Source organism: Pholcus phalangioides, unplaced genomic scaffold, assembly GCF_987345545.1.
Source record: "Pholcus phalangioides strain wild (caught in Gottingen) unplaced genomic scaffold, Ppha-v1.0 ptg000004l_1, whole genome shotgun sequence".
Taxonomy (NCBI): domain Eukaryota; kingdom Metazoa; phylum Arthropoda; class Arachnida; order Araneae; family Pholcidae; genus Pholcus; species Pholcus phalangioides.
Window position 1 is genome coordinate 36043146 of NW_028301597.1, and position 16073 is coordinate 36059218.

At 33.4% G+C, this 16073-nt stretch overlaps 2 protein-coding genes across 2 annotated transcripts; one reads left to right on the forward strand and one right to left on the reverse strand.

Annotated features, from left to right (window-relative positions):
- LOC149087349 (transmembrane protein 237) lies at positions 1–9814 on the reverse strand. The gene is made up of 5 exons (XM_089231416.1): positions 9686–9814; positions 6864–7062; positions 6366–6666; positions 4565–4742; positions 1–3765 (listed from the first exon to the last, which is right to left on the reverse strand). The coding sequence occupies exons 2-5, from the start codon at positions 7027–7029 to the stop codon at positions 3625–3627; spliced, it is 786 nt and encodes a 261-aa protein (XP_089087542.1). The 5' UTR covers positions 7030–7062; positions 9686–9814; the 3' UTR covers positions 1–3624.
- A 252-nt stretch (positions 9815–10066) lies between these two features.
- LOC149087350 (uncharacterized) lies at positions 10067–11463 on the forward strand. Its single transcript, XM_089231417.1, has one exon. The coding sequence runs from the start codon at positions 10179–10181 to the stop codon at positions 11319–11321; it is 1143 nt and encodes a 380-aa protein (XP_089087543.1). The 5' UTR covers positions 10067–10178; the 3' UTR covers positions 11322–11463.
- Positions 11464–16073: the final 4610 nt, after the last annotated feature.

A 16073-nucleotide genomic window follows, 5' to 3' on the forward strand; every position in this document is an offset into this window, starting at 1 on the left:
TAAGAGATATTCAGCTCTCTTTATTTGAATAAAATCAGTGCAAATATACACAAAATAATCCATCTTTGCTTAAATTTGTTATGGGGAAATCTACTATTCACACAAACAATACAAAAATGAGAAGAAAAAAAAATTAGAAATCTGGCAACTAAAAAGTAATAGACTTTTCAAGAGCTTCAAATGCAAAAATAATTAGGAAAATTCAAAATTTTCCTAATTATTTTAGGGGGGGGGGCACACACATGCGTAACTTTTTTTTGTCAGCAATATTTTTTCCTTGCAAAGAGTGCAGTATACAATATTATTTGTTTATCCATTAACAACATATTGATAATAAAATTGATATATCTTTTATTGTTTTTAGGAATACATTTTTTTTTTGACAATTTTCATACAAAAGATGGAAGACCTAAAGTATCAACATTTTATAGGAAAAATTCAACTGGAATTCAAGCAAAGATTTTAAAAAAATGTAATTAATTTAAAATTTCAGATTTTATGATATGAACTATGAAAAAATATGCAACTGAATATGTACTTGAATATGATCCAGTCTAAAGGTAGATGCACAAACACTGCAATAGTATAAAAATCATTTGATTGTCTTCTGCAAAACTGAACACATGTATAAACAAAAAATAAAAATATGCGCCAGAGGCAAAAAAAGTATTTCCTGGAAATAAGGATCTGCAAATGCATAGCTGCCAACTTTTGAAAATGAAAATTCGGGAGATTTTCGCGCAAACCCGTATTTTATGCTTAAACCACTCCCTAATAAATACAATAGGGATTTTTCCAAATAAAATAGGGATTTCCCAAACATAAAAGTTAAAGATTAGGGAATAAAATCCCTACTCAAAAACTGAAGTCAAATTAAAATAGGGATTTTACACACATGGAAGTTAAACCCTTGGGAATAAAATTCGTACGCGAAAAACAAGTGAAATTGGAGGCCAAAACTTCAATGATGTAAAAATAAATATTGTGTTCAATCAGAAACGCTGCGAACAAACTTTCTGCGCGAATGACCCCAAAATCATCGGAAGATGAAGGAAAAAAGCGCCAATTTTTGAAGAACACCAACTTTTTGTGACACTTGCTTGATTTTTTTTTTTTTTCATTTCACGAGTGATGATGGCAGTCTTTCCATGACCAATGTTTATGTCCGCAAAACAACTTGTACAAAAAGAAAAAGTCGGCCCTCTTCTGGAACGTTTGATGAAAGGAAATTCATCAGAATAAGTATCTTTAAAATTGATTAAATATTTTTTGCTTATCAGTGTTCATGTTTTGTTATATCGCACGAACGTAACTTCAAAAGAAATTTTGACCATACGCGCGCATGATACGTGCGTCACTATAATCTTCAATTATTATCCAGGACTATTGGCTGCTAAGCCATTTCCCTGCCCGATAAGACAAACAACTTTCTTGTTACCATCAGAGGGTTTCTAAAACTTCCTTAAAAAGTGAATTTCCCCATTTACGACGTGTGACGTCATTTCGAAAGGGGAAAGTTCATACCCAAGAAATTCCTTAGGGATTGATTTCATAAGCGGGGATTTTTTTTTAATGAAGTAGGGAATGTTTAGGGACAATTAGGGATTTTTTGTGATTTTCTTAAAAATTCGGGAGATTTAAGAACTTTTCGGGAGGTCGAGTGATGAAGCTAAAATTCGGGAGATTCCCGAAAAATTCGGGAGACTTGGCAGCTATGCAAATGTATAGCAGCAAAATGTTTTCAATGCATGAAGCAGAGAAGAATTGAAGAGATAAGGAAAGAAAATAATATATGATATTATTCTTACATCAGACACATGATATAAACAAAATGTTTTGACCGGATCAATTGGTTGTAAAAAAACTTTCTATTTCCCATTTCGTAGCACTTAGAAAATTTCAAACTTTTTTTTCTAATCCCAATGTAATAACTATTGAAAAATTCTCCTTAGGCCCAGCAAATGGACCTAAAAAATATTCGCAGAAAAACAATAACTGTAAAAAACAAGTGACAGTTAATCTCTTTCCCAGTGTTGTTCTACCACAGTTTGGCCAATGAGAGCCATGAAAAATATCAATTAAGTATGATCTATAGCTGCAGCGCAACAACATAACATTCAACTCTTCGTGACAAAAATAGAGCAAATGAAATCAAACACAAATTTGCTGATTATTAGTAGCACACCCTGAGCACAAATTACTGTATTTACTTACATATAAGACAAGGTTTGTTTTTATTCAATTTTCACTGGCTCAAAAACCTAGGACGTTATATATGTGCTAAGGATTCATTATTTTTTTTTAATTCTTTAAGCAGCAATGATGAGATATCTTGCCTCAATAAAAGCCTATTATTTTAACACTGACAAGCCCAAATACTTTGTAAAGTTGATTTCTCAATGGAAAACTTTTCCCTACACCCCTTAGTTTGCACCTGCTGAAAACCAGAAGAAAGACTACTTCATTAAAAAAGATATGGCATTTTGAAGGGGGTGTTTAGTGATTCTAATTCCCACTTAATCAATAAGGTGGTTACGACGACATATGCTGTCCCACCAATTTTTAATCTAATTATTTCAATTATTCTAATTTTTTTTTATGATTTAAAAAAAAACAGTTAATAACATGAGAAAGTCACTTTAAATGTATTCATAAAAAATTCTAATCAGGAAAATTCACTTTATTCAGCTTCAAACTTTTAAAAAAAGGGAAAAAAGGAGAAATTATTTAGACAGTTGACTGGTTAAAAATTGTGTGAGGAAACTATATGAACTGGCTTACTTCCAAAGATCGTGAAGTGACCCTAACCAACACACCAGCTTTAGTTACCAACTAACTAAAGCTGATGTCACTTCAACCCGCTGCATCAAACGGGCTGATGCTTCAAAGCTTGCTATGTAGATATCAGTTGCATGGAAGAGTATACTTCTAAAACTGATATCAATGTCATTCAGAAAATGCTGCATTTCAAATACACGTGATGGATTAGAAGAGGATGCTTTGTAGAGTGAGAGTAAAAAATAGAGGACTAGCGAAGCTTCAGAGAGAGAGAGAGTAAGTATATAGACAAAAGATGAAAGCATTAAGAAAACTTGGTTGTTTGCCTTAATATGTGAATTTTATGCTATTATTTTTTCCTTACTTTGATCTCTAAAATCATACCTTACCTTCTATGCGAGTAAATACAGTATATTTATTTTGAAACAGACAAATACTTCACAACTATTTCACTGGTATATTTCTACCCTTATTTTTTCTCATATTCTTTTTTCATATTGAATCAATGTCGAAAAACATGATTTATATTTTCCACAGGAAACAACTCTTTAAAAATAAAGTCTCATGTTATTTTACATGATCAATTCTAAAATTTTTAACATTTGTTTTATATATACACAGATTATTTTATTATAGAGCTATACCATGTGCGTATACATAGATTTCACGACTTATACCAAGTGAAATATTCAAGTTAAAAATATGACTTGATGGGGTGATAGATATTTAGATATGTTTTCATCAATAATACTCTGGTAAAAAAAATTTCACATACTTTCAATGATAATGACTAGTAATTATAATTCTCTACTCATGAAATAGTTCCCATCTAAAAACGTTTGGAAGTCAGGATCTTTTTGAAGGACCTTGTTTACCATTGGTAACATTTTCACTTGTAATGACAATGATGAAAAACCAACCAAAAATAGCAAGAAGGCACCTTGCTGTATTCATGTTCCTCCAATAATTGAACTCTCCAGATAACATCTGAAATAATAATGAGAGTCGTTTTTGATAGAAATACACAAATAATGATTTATTTTCAATAATACACCCAATAGAATGGCAACTAAAACATCTAAAATAATTATCCCTAAAACTGCTTCTATAGCAAATAGATGATGAATAAAATTAATAGATGATGAAGTATAGGCTGCTGTCATCAAGCAGCAATCACTCATTACCATTGCAATCACTCATTCATGATTCGAGAAACAGGAGAGGAAAAGGAAAATTTTTAAACACAAACAGGCTATTGAGTCTGTTTGTTACTCTGGCCATAACCTGAAATCGACCCACATCGAAATTACACTCATAAAGGCATTCACTCAATTGCAAGTTTTTCACTTCCTATTTGATTGCATTATTTCTGAGCACATGGCATGCATGATACCCACATACTGTACATGAAGTTTCACTAGTACAGTTTTGATACAGTTCTCATCATTAGGAACAAAGCAATAGCAAACTCTTTACCTCTTTACTCTTTACCTTTAGCAAACTCAATACCAACTCTTTAATGATAGAATCTAGATTGTGTGCATACAATGACTGAGATGAGTAAAGAAATTATAGTTTATTTACTATTTTATAAATTATCCAATTAATGCTTATGTATAAATAAAAGTAAAAATTTGCTGGCTGCAACAGGCGAATTGCCTAATGGACAAATAAGAGAAAGAAAAATGCCCACAATCAAATAAATGCCAATTATGTCTAAGTATAACAAAACTAAAGAAATTATAACTTTCAATGACAATGAGAATAAAAAAATATAATAATTTACCTCAAAATGTGTAGAATTATGAGAGAATGCTCCGTTTTGGTACAAGGAAAATAAATCATCGACATTCCGCAAACTTATGCTGAACAACAGACATAGGGGATATAATAATAGCACAATGATCTTTACGCTGCAAAATAAATACTTGGCAGAAGACAGGCTAAGATTTGCTAGATCAAACCTAGAATAAATTAAAAAAATAACAATAAATAAATGCATTATTGTAAACAAAAAACCCTTTATTCATTCAAGTCATATTCAAATACTTCTTCAGCTGACTAAGAAATTAGATTTAGATTCCTCAATGTTAGAAGCATTGTAATATTCAAGGAATCATATAAAAGATGAAAAAAGAACATTTCTATACAGACCCAAAACTAGAGGGGGACAACTACTCCGAGCAGCAGTTTTAGGTAGAACTAAAGAACACTGTGTTATAAATTTTGAAGTTTTGGGGGGGAGGGCAAAAATCCTAGTTACCGCCCTGTTTCTATATACCAGAGGTAAAGGGCACTATGTCCATTTTCATCAGTAGTGGGATAACGCTATTAATTTGCAGTACTTTTGTACACTACACATTGTTATAGAACATCAAGTCCTATTTCTATAAACAACAGAGATATTAATTTTATAAAACTAGCAAGCTCCATAGAAAGCCATACTAGAAAAAATTTTGAAACAGCTTTCCTGTAAAATTTCCATTTTGTGATGTGGTACCCTTTACCTCGAGCATACAGATTTGTTTTTGAAACTATGCACTATATCGCTGAAGTTTATATCTCTAAAGCAGTGTTTGCCAATATGCATGCAGAGGCACATTTATAGTTTTGTTGCCTGTGAGTTATGCAAATTTTGTCGCCCTTTTTTCATTCTAATTTTCTTCACTACTCTTTACTTAGATTTGCCCTTTGTGCTACAATCTGTATGCCCCCCTCCCACTCCTACAAGTACACCTGTGTCTCTGAGTCAATCTTTTGGTCACTCCCATGCTCACACACTCTCTAAGTCACTCTTTTAGTCATTCAGCACTTAACCCTTTCTCATCAAACTTGATCTGCTTTATTTTAACCACCCCAAAATATCTTGGCTTCTGAAAGCGTGTTGAGGTTATTTTTTTACAGTAAAACATGTTTCCCATCCCCCTCCCTCCAATCAATCACCTGGCAGTTGGCAAAATCAGCTCTTATTCAAGGTTAGATAAGAGAAGGAGCAAGAAAAATAGACTGAGTGTTTTTCTTCCCCCCCCCCCCCACTTCTTTCAGCACTATAAAGAAATGTAAGCTCAGTATAAATAATACAAAAATATTTTTTTCCCAGAAAGCCACACACGCCATGGCAGGTGTTTTTGTATCATAGTGAGGAAAATAGAAGCAATGGACAGAGTAAATTTCCCTGATGGAGGGGGGGGGGAAGAAGTTATCAGCTGGCAATCAGGAAAGAAAATTCTTCTTGAAAATAGGTGGCAATTTATGAAGGTTTTGCAATTTCAAATGTGGCAGTTATAATGTGGATCAGGAAAATTTTAAAAACTGCTTAAAGAGTTAAAGTTCAAAAACTCATTTTTTATTATCTATTAAATTTTTATTAATATATATATATTATAGTTTTACTTCATACTTTGATAAATGATGTATTATTTTTAATTTATATGATATACCCGAAGTATTGAACATTGAAACTTATGGCACTTCGCTGAAGTCATCACTCTGCTTAAGATGTCATAATTTCTCAATAACTCGAGTGACGACTTATCAAGGATTTACTATACAAGATCAAATAAAATCTTACAATATTTTAGTCTTACCTGTCAAATACAGACACTATACTTATAGCGCACAGGAAGAATAACAGGGTATGGAAGGGCTGAGCCATTAGCCCATAGTGTTTAATAAAATCTGTCAATTTGAAATCGGTGGTAGTGGATAACTGATAGACTAGAACACATTGCCACAATGAAATACCCGCAAGCAGGCCATGGCAAAAGTGGCTGAAGGTATAAAAACACCCATTCACTTTCAGTGCTATCTCTGAAGAGGTTGCACCTTCTCCAGCTGTGACATTCGAACTGGATACCTCATTGCTGCTTTCTATGGCCCTGAAACCTCCTAAAGAAGATTACAAAAACATATAAAAAAAATAATAATAAGACAGAATTAATATTTTATCAATGTTTATTCTTCTATAAGATTTCAGCTCTTGATTATGATTTAAAAGGTTACATTACTTGTGTTCTCTAATAGAAAATATACTATTTAACTCTCTCTTTATGTATGGGAAAAACAGAAAAAAGGACAAAACTAACTATGATCTTCAACGAAAATTTTGCTTATCGGTTGACTAGATGTCTCTGTGTGTCTTGAAAAAGTTGAAGAGATATTGCTGTACTCTGCATATTTTGTTGGAATTGAACTGGATGTTTCTGTATCAGCATTTGTTTCTTTTCCTGACTGTGAATCTTGCGTCTCCATCTGATATTAATGTTCACACAATGCACATGGTTACTGACAAAAAAAAAGGTTTTTTAGCATACAGACAAAAAAAAAAAAAAAAAAAAATATATATATATATATATATATATATATATATATATATATATATATATAATTGATTTTCTGTGTGTCTGTCTGTGTGTATGTTCTCGATACAAATCTACAATTTTGATTAGATCGTCACGAAATTTTGGCAAATATACCAAACGGGACCTGACTTGAACGATAGGTTAAGTTCATCAGAGCAGGGCAAATGCCCCAAATGGGCAAAACACTGTCGGGCAACAATGATTTTGGAGCCTCAACAATCACTTTCCGAACGTTTACTTTGGTTACCGTGGTTCCCTAGCAATACATTTCAGACGTGTATATGCCTTTACAATGGTTTGTCATTTCTCTAATCCTGTTACTATATGTATGCCTTTGTTACTATATTTATGCCTTTGTAATGGTTTGCCACTTTTTCAATCCCCCCAGTAATGAGACTTTTTGAATAGATGCCATAATCATCATCAGCATCACTTTGAGGGTCAGGCAAAGGATGATCCCATAGAAATTAGATCTCCCACATTTCCACAGTAAAATCTGCAATTTTACTGTGGAAATGTGGAAATTTGGTGGAGTTTTCTGTCACATCAATAATTTAAAAAATTGTATAGAATTCTCGATTTTTGTAATATGAGTTCGCTTAGAGATATACGAAGTCCAGGAGATTAAATATGAAGTAATTAGCCGGACTTACTTTTGAGTTGGATATTCATGCAATAACACTGATTTCCATTTTTATTTATATCTTCTCAAGCATGAAAATTATTGTCTCCGTATTGTCTTTTAACATTCAACTGCATAGATTCATGTGGGTTAGGATATTTTAAAATTAATTATGGGCCCGTAAAAAAAACATCGAAAAAATTCCACAGCTTTAATTAAGCATTTTTGAAAGCTGAAACAGGCAGATGGATAACTGGAAGTTCAGGGGGGATCAAAATATCTAACGCTCCTTAAAATCGGAAAAAAAAATATTCATTTCTACGTTTCTTTAAATCTAGTTCGTTTATTTCATCAGTCGCCATATTGGTTAACTTATACATGGTTTGCATGTCCCTCAAAGAAAGAGGGAGATATCACGTGATCCAAAAAGCCTCATTAAAGAAAACCCAGGCAGAGCCGGGTATTATAGCTAGTATATATATAAAAGATAAATATGGCAAAAAAATAAAACACATATTTGACATGAAAGGCAGAATCAGTATTTACATATAATACTTATGATGAATATGCTAATGTAAATTACTGAAGAAATAATTCAAATGATGTACAATGAACAACATGGGACTGAATGAATGAACGCCAGGGTCTCTGCCACCGGACTTATCCCGTTGCCGAGATCTCTTCCAGCCCAGCTTCGTGGCAGAGTCCGGAACAAAGTCAGTGCACCTAAGAGTCTAAGTGTGTAGCTAGTGTTGTGTATGATATTTCAGTGCTGCCATCTATACTTCAAATTGTGAGTGAAGTGTCATAATTGAATATTTGTAACGTTGTAGGCCTGTTGCTAACAACATGGGACTAGAATCAGACATACCCGAAAAGTGCAACTACACCAGGCTACTATATACAGTCAGCCTTGCTTAATCAGATAACAAATAAATGGATGAAATGAAAACTATTTAATTGCAATGATCACAATACCTAAGACTTTCCTCTTTATTAGGAAAGTTAGTGCCCTCTATTGGCTCAACAGAGAACAAAAATAAAACAATTAAATTGAATGTATTGAAGACAACTTGAATATTAGGAGGCCAGTAGCTACTCTCAAATGTATTTATCTCAACTTAATAGCATATTTTCCATTAATTCCAAATGTTTTATTCAATAAAAACATTATGTGCAGAGCAGCAACTAGGTGCTTGATCAGCAGGTAGAAGTACACATTTTGGCACCCCTTGTAATGTAGAAGGGGAGAATGAAGAGTGAAATTTGGCCCTAATGGTCCGGCAGCAGGGGCACCAGACCCGCCTGTCCTTCCCCAGTTGTGGCCCTGATTATGTGTATAGTGGTTGATGTGTGAAGCATAATATTCGATTAAGCTGGGAAAAGTCACTGAAATTATCATATAACTTTAACATTGTCTCTATGGGAGAAATTTTGGTGTTCGAAGATTTTGTTTGTTTAAGCGGGGTACCAGTTTATCCGATTAAGAGGGGCAGACTGCACCTGGAATGAACAGCTGTTATTCTGGAATATTGTTCCAGCTAGCAAACCCCCCCCCCCCCCAGAAATACATTTTGCTCACCCCTGGGTGGAGTGATTTACCCTTGGTTGAGAATTAACGCTATAGATCCACAAATTTACAAGCTCTATGAGAGAGGCTTGACAAATCCAAGGTGCCTTGGCGAATAAAAATTTTAATATTGGGGTCTATAAAATTTTCTCTTTGTGTGATTATACTAGCTCAGGCAAAAGAAATGCGCTTGGCTCCTAAAATATTTGATTGGCGCCTAGTTTTCTTCTCGATTTGTCAAGCCCTACTCTATGAAAAACTTCACAATCAAACACAAATAACTGTTGTTAATCTAAAACAGATCTAGACTGATTGCTTGTTAATAGATTTCATTTTTTTTTATACCAATAATACCTTTTCGACTGAATTATAGACCATCAATGGTAGATTAATAAAACACAACAGGTTTCTCGAGTTTTTCATGATATTGAATCAAGGTGTTTACATGAGAGTCCATCCACATTCACAAAAAAGTAAACAAACAAATGAAGCCTTGTGACTTGACTGAACTGTGGAAAGTTTCTATAATTCAAAAACAACCGAAGTTCACTGAAAGAAAACATTTTTGTCTCCTCAGATTTATCGTTAAAATTTTTTTTGTGAGAGCAAATGTTAATATATAGTCCAATTTATCTAAATTATATGCTAATATGTATTTTTAATGAATTATCTTTATTTTACTAATTATTTTTTAATTTAAATAAGCAGTATGGCAACAACTGTCCAGATGTAAGGTGAGGCCGTGAGGCAGTCGTTCTTGTTATTGTTTTGTAATTCGTCTCCGTACGGGAAAAGGATTGATGTTTCAATTGTATTGGTAGGTGATTGTTTGCCACCGCGGGACGAGATGTGGTGCTTACCCGATCGCTCGGAGGAAGAGGACCAACAGTCCGCGGAGCTGATCACCAATGACAACAATGTCTATCAGCTGGTGATCGTCGAAACCTCGGATCCGTCATCGTCGCAGCAATTGGACGATCCGACAAGCCTGGATAGCGATGGGACCCAGTTCGTACAGCTCGTCGAAAGGTCGGAGTTGGAGCAACAATTGAATGGGGTGTCCCTCGTCCATAATTACGATGATAAAAACAGCTCAATGGATGGACTTCAAATCATGTCATCCGAGGAGGAGGACAGAGACACCAAATGCCCAACCTGTAAACTATCTATCCCCGCAGCTTTCATGAAGGAACACAAAAAAGTTCATAACACTGATAGGCCTTACGTGTGTAGTATCTGTAGTAAAGCGTTCAAAAGAAAACAAGACATGCAGAGCCACCACCGCACGCACACGAATCAAAAGCCGTATGTCTGTAGTATATGCTACCAAGCATACACCCAATTGCAAAGTCTAAAAGAGCATGCTGCTCAACATACTGGTGAGCGACCCTTCGCGTGCCAGCTGTGTAACAAGACATTCGCTACTAAAAAGTCACGGACGATACACAATAAGTACCACAATGGTGAACGCAAGTTTTCTTGTAGTTTGTGCGACAAACGCTTTCTTTTCTCGAGCGAACTGAAGAAACATGTTGTGGTGCATACCGGGGAGAAACCATATGTTTGCTCAATTTGTGATAAACGTTTTGCGCTTCAAGGGACTCTGTTGAATCACGAAAAAACTCACGTCGGTAGAAAGCTTTATGTCTGTGATATTTGCAAGAGCAAGTTCACGGATTCCATGAAGTTTCAACGGCATCAGTTGGGTCATGCTGGTTTGAGTCTGAATGAGGAAAAAACTTACAACTGTCAGATGTGCGATAGAACTTTTCAGTGTAACGCATCTTTAGAGAGACATTATGTTACCCACACTGGGGAGAAACCGTATCTGTGCAGGATCTGTGGCATCAGGTTCACGCAGAAATGTAATTTAGATCGGCATATGAAAACTCCCAAACACAAACAAGCTGCTTTGGAAAGCGGTTTGGGTCCGAGTGGGATGATTAAAGCTAACGTAGAAAAGTTAATAAGTATTTCGAGTAGTTCTTGATGAGTTAATATTTGCACAGTCATCCATGTCTATTCATATATTTTACTAATAGAGAGATTTTGTAATTGCCGATCAATATATTGTCTCTGCATCCAAATTTTAAGCAATATCAGTAAATCTAAATAAATTTTGTGTAGGTGAAGTTGTAGCTAATTTTTCTGTTTTTTGCAATACATTCATTTTAAGTAGTTAATGTGGCAATCAAGACAAATTCCTAATATATCTTATACTGTTGTTTGTATGTAGATTAATTTTTTTCTCCTGAGCCAATTTGGGGCTGTTTGCTAGGGTTACCAATGAAGTGATAGGAAGACCCAAAAACCTATATTTTAGTGTCAGGGAAGATAGTGTTGCTGGCATACCCACTTTTTTGGCAGGGGAACTAAACATTTTTCACTAAATAATATCGATGAGTGCTGCGCTTTTTCAGAAAAAAAAATTAATTATGGTATAAAGATAAAACCCTGGAAAAAAGTATGAGATGCTCAAAAAAGTTGTTTTAATCAAAAACGGATATTTTTCATTATAAGCTTTATCTTTCATGATGTCATTGGTAGAAATAACTCATTAATAACCAGTTCTGTAACCGTCTTCCAAGCTTCTTTGATCAAAGCAATAATATCGTGTTTGCCATACTGCGTGCCATTTCCATATGCTACGCGAATCAAAATGTGTCACAAGTGCTCTGTTGGACAAACAAAAGGTCTTCTCAATCACCACTCGAGGGGTTTTACTGAAGTGGCTTCAAACCAATGCCTTTTAGACTTAAAACATTTACAGGAGCATTATCCTGTTGAAACTGTCCAAAGTTATGAAAGGTGCCTCAGAAAATAAGAATTCTGCCAAAACTGTCTCCATATGCATTACATTCCTAGGGTATGACTGTCATTGCATAGGTCAGTAATATTTAAAACCATCGAGTCATATAAATTGCTTTTCATCATCATATCTTCATCTAGAGATGTGAGGTGAGAATATTCTCCCTGATGTAAAAATTAGAGAATAATCGAGAATATTAATTTTTCTTTTAAATAATTGAAATTTTTTTACTAATTTTGTTTATATTGTGAAACATAAATCAGTTCATAGCCTGAAACATTTACAACAAAACAATTTTTTGTATAATCACCCCCCAATGACAACTTTTAGTTCGAGAATATTCTCAGATCATGATGAGAGGTTTTAAAAGTTTGGTTATAAAGATTTTAGAAACCTTTCGACTAAAATCTGAAAAAATTAGATAAATTTTCAGAAATAAGTTCAAAACAAAAGAAATTAAACCAAAGAGTTGTTTGATAAAGAAAGCTATTCTTATACAATCACCTTCATTCTAAGGTACAGAACTGTTTTCTTCAATGCACATACACTTAAATTCTGTATCACTCACATTTCTTTAAAAGTTGCGCAATTCAGCCTTGTTGGTTTAATTTTTTTGCTTTCAAACCTTAATATTGTAGTCTACAAACTTCAATATATCCATCTTCTTGACGGGAAAATAGACAGGGACAGAGTGAGAATATTCTCTCAAAGGACTACTATTATAAATTATTAGAGAATATTCTCATAAAAAATATTTATATAAAAATAATAATTATATTATTCTGAAGTTATTTATCAAGATTATTTATTATAATACATGTTATTACATATATTCTTGATATCTGGAAAGATTTCAGTAACTGAAGAATATTCTCATCGAGGAGAATATTCAAGAATGTTCTCAAGGATATTATACGTAATTATATACATACATATATATTATAAATAAGAGGAGAATATTCTCATCAAGAACTTATAAGAATATTCTGAAGTTATTTATAATAATAGTCCTAGTATTCCTAATATTCTCCTCCATGAGAATATTCTCCAAAAGATTATTCTCGAAAATTTTACATCTCTTATCTTCATCCTAGTGGGCATCAAGAGATTGCTACATGCAGTTCAGCTGATTCATGTTGCTTTAATCTGTGTTGTTTTATGAGGGGAGGTTTTCACTTCGGTTTTTGCATATTAGACATTAAAATTTTTTTTACCAAATTAGGCAGTTTGGCAAGTTGACACGCAATGAAAGTTGTATTCCTTCTGGAATTACACCAGAGAAATTTTTTCACACAAAAACTGTGAATAATTGTCTTTTTGTGATGAATGGTGGGAGAAAAGAAGTCTTTTTACGCAAGCTTTCAGTCTCTAGGCCTACCTCTTGAGCCTATTTATGAAACTTTTACTAACAGTCTTAGATCTTTAAATTCTTCCTGCTATTTTATGACCAGGCATCAGTTTTTCTTGGAGAGCAAGTATTTCGCCTTTTCAATATCCAATAAATATGTAGTCTTTAACATCATCACACTTTCAAAAAAAATTTATTTCACTGTGCGTGACTAATCAAAACTGTCTTGTCTGTTACGTTAATATGAGAAAAATGTTGACTTTCTTTCTTTAATGTCAGAAACCATGTGTCATACTTTTTTCAGGTTTTGACCTTTACTGTAGCTTCAATCATTTTTTTCTGAAAAAAATGCAGCACTCATCAAAATTATTTTTAGTGTAAAATCTTTAGTTCCACTTGCAGTTGTCACTTAATATTTTCATGCACCTATAAGCACAAGTTTTCAAGATATTGCAGTTTTGCTTTTGTCCCTAGACCTTTTCCAACACCTTAATCGAGAACTTGGTGACAAAAAGATGTCCTACATTGGGAATTAGCTTGACTGTATTACATTTCCATGTTACATTGAAATTGAATTGACAAATGCATACAAGCTAATATAAAACATTTAACTATTTTATTAACTTTGATCAAGTTTCGTAAATTATCATTAGGTGTAATGACGATGCTCTATTAGGTATCAACATATCAAATTAGTAATGAAGTGTGAAGCAAATTTTCTTATAAATTATGCAAGCATTTCATGAATGCTACGAAGCACTATTTTAAATGCATTTTTGCTCCTTGATAAATTTAACAAGCTGTAATATTAAATTTTTTTTTTCTCATATATTATTGGAACACAAAAGAAACAAACATCTTGAAACAAATCAAGCTTCCAAAGTGATTGTGAAAGAGTCAACATGCTCAATATTTTGTATGTATAAATGACCGATAGCTTCCAGAATTAGTGATCAGAAATTGAGAACAAGGCTTGTATTTTTTTCAGGGCTTGACAAATGCAAAAATGCTAAGTATATCCCTCCCTCCCCCACATTCCCAGTAAAAACACTCGATTCCATGTTTGTCACTTGCGAAACTAAAATTTAAAAATCACTACGTAAGACAATTTAAGGCTCCAACACCAATTTTGTCTTGACAACCTAGGATGTCGTGACTCTTGAAAGATAAATGTATGTTGACTACTTCACAATGCTAAAAAAAATTGGTTTTCACAGCAATAATTCAGTATAACTTAATTTAAATTTTGGATAATTCAAACTTTTGCAAACTTCTCTACAAGTTTTCTATCCAGTTTGATGTTTAAATTTCTTGTTTAATTCAAAATTTCTTCAGATGTTTTAGATAATTGGAAGTTTAAGGAAAAAGAAATGATTTTTATATAAGCAAATTTAGTTTGAAAAATTCTAAAAGTCAGACTGTTTTGTTTGACAGAGTTAGTAAAAAATAAATGTTTAAACACAAATAAAAGTTTTGAAAAAATTCTGTTTCTTTCTGACTCTTTCTTGATAACTTGATGCCCAGTTTAACATTGTTCAGCTGGAATGCATAGAAACCATTTATCACTTAACACAGATTGTTTTTCAACCTATAGAACAAGATGTAACATTGAAAAAATCCAGATCTGTTGTCATTAAGAGAATTTTAGGACTAGGTGGGAGAGCACGTTTAAGTTTGATCAGAAAAATTTTCCTTGAATACAAGAATGTTTTGGATGTAGATATCTAGTTAAAGGGCAAAAAAAAATGTCCATAACCAGCTGAATATTCTTCTACACTATTTCTCGTAAATAAAATGAATTATTTACAGCCAAATTCCACTACTTAAAAATTTTATACAGCCACCCCTAAGCAAAATATGGTCAAGTACTAAACATACTTTTGAAATGATGAGCGTAACTTCAGACATGTCTGGGTGATTTTTTTATTTCATTCTGTTGAAAGAAATTTCTATTGTCCTCTACTATGACCAATTTATTATTTCGGATTCAGTAAATATATAGCTGCATTTTAATGAACAACACGAGACACTTGTACCCTGCCAAATTTCAGATTCCAAGCAATACCATTTATAATAAACAGGAAGAGACGCTGGTAGCTCGATGCCATACCCCCTTTTCCCACAATAAAAAGAAATAAAGCCTATACAAGCTTTGTGACTAGAGATATTATTGGCAGTCATAGATAATTTTGTTGAATAGCCAGTCTTCAATTAGGTAATTGGTACAGATCGAGTAAAAAAAATTTCATTAACAGCACTGAAACTTGTTTTTTTAGTGGGCGAGGGAGAATCATATGCATTGCCACTTTCATGCAAAGTGAAATTTCTATGTCATTAGGTTTTACAGTTGACTCATTGTTGTGAACTTGAATGAACTCGGCAATTAATTCATAAGGAGACATCCAAATTGCATATATTGTTTGGAACCAGAGACACTAGTCAATAAATTGGAGGCTCACAAAATCAAGCACCAACTACAGTACTTCTAGAATCACAACTGCTATGAGCCTGATCTGATGCAAAATGTAAAGCTTTATAAGATTCACCAGCAAACTTGTAATTTTCTTCAGTTTAATAATATAGCA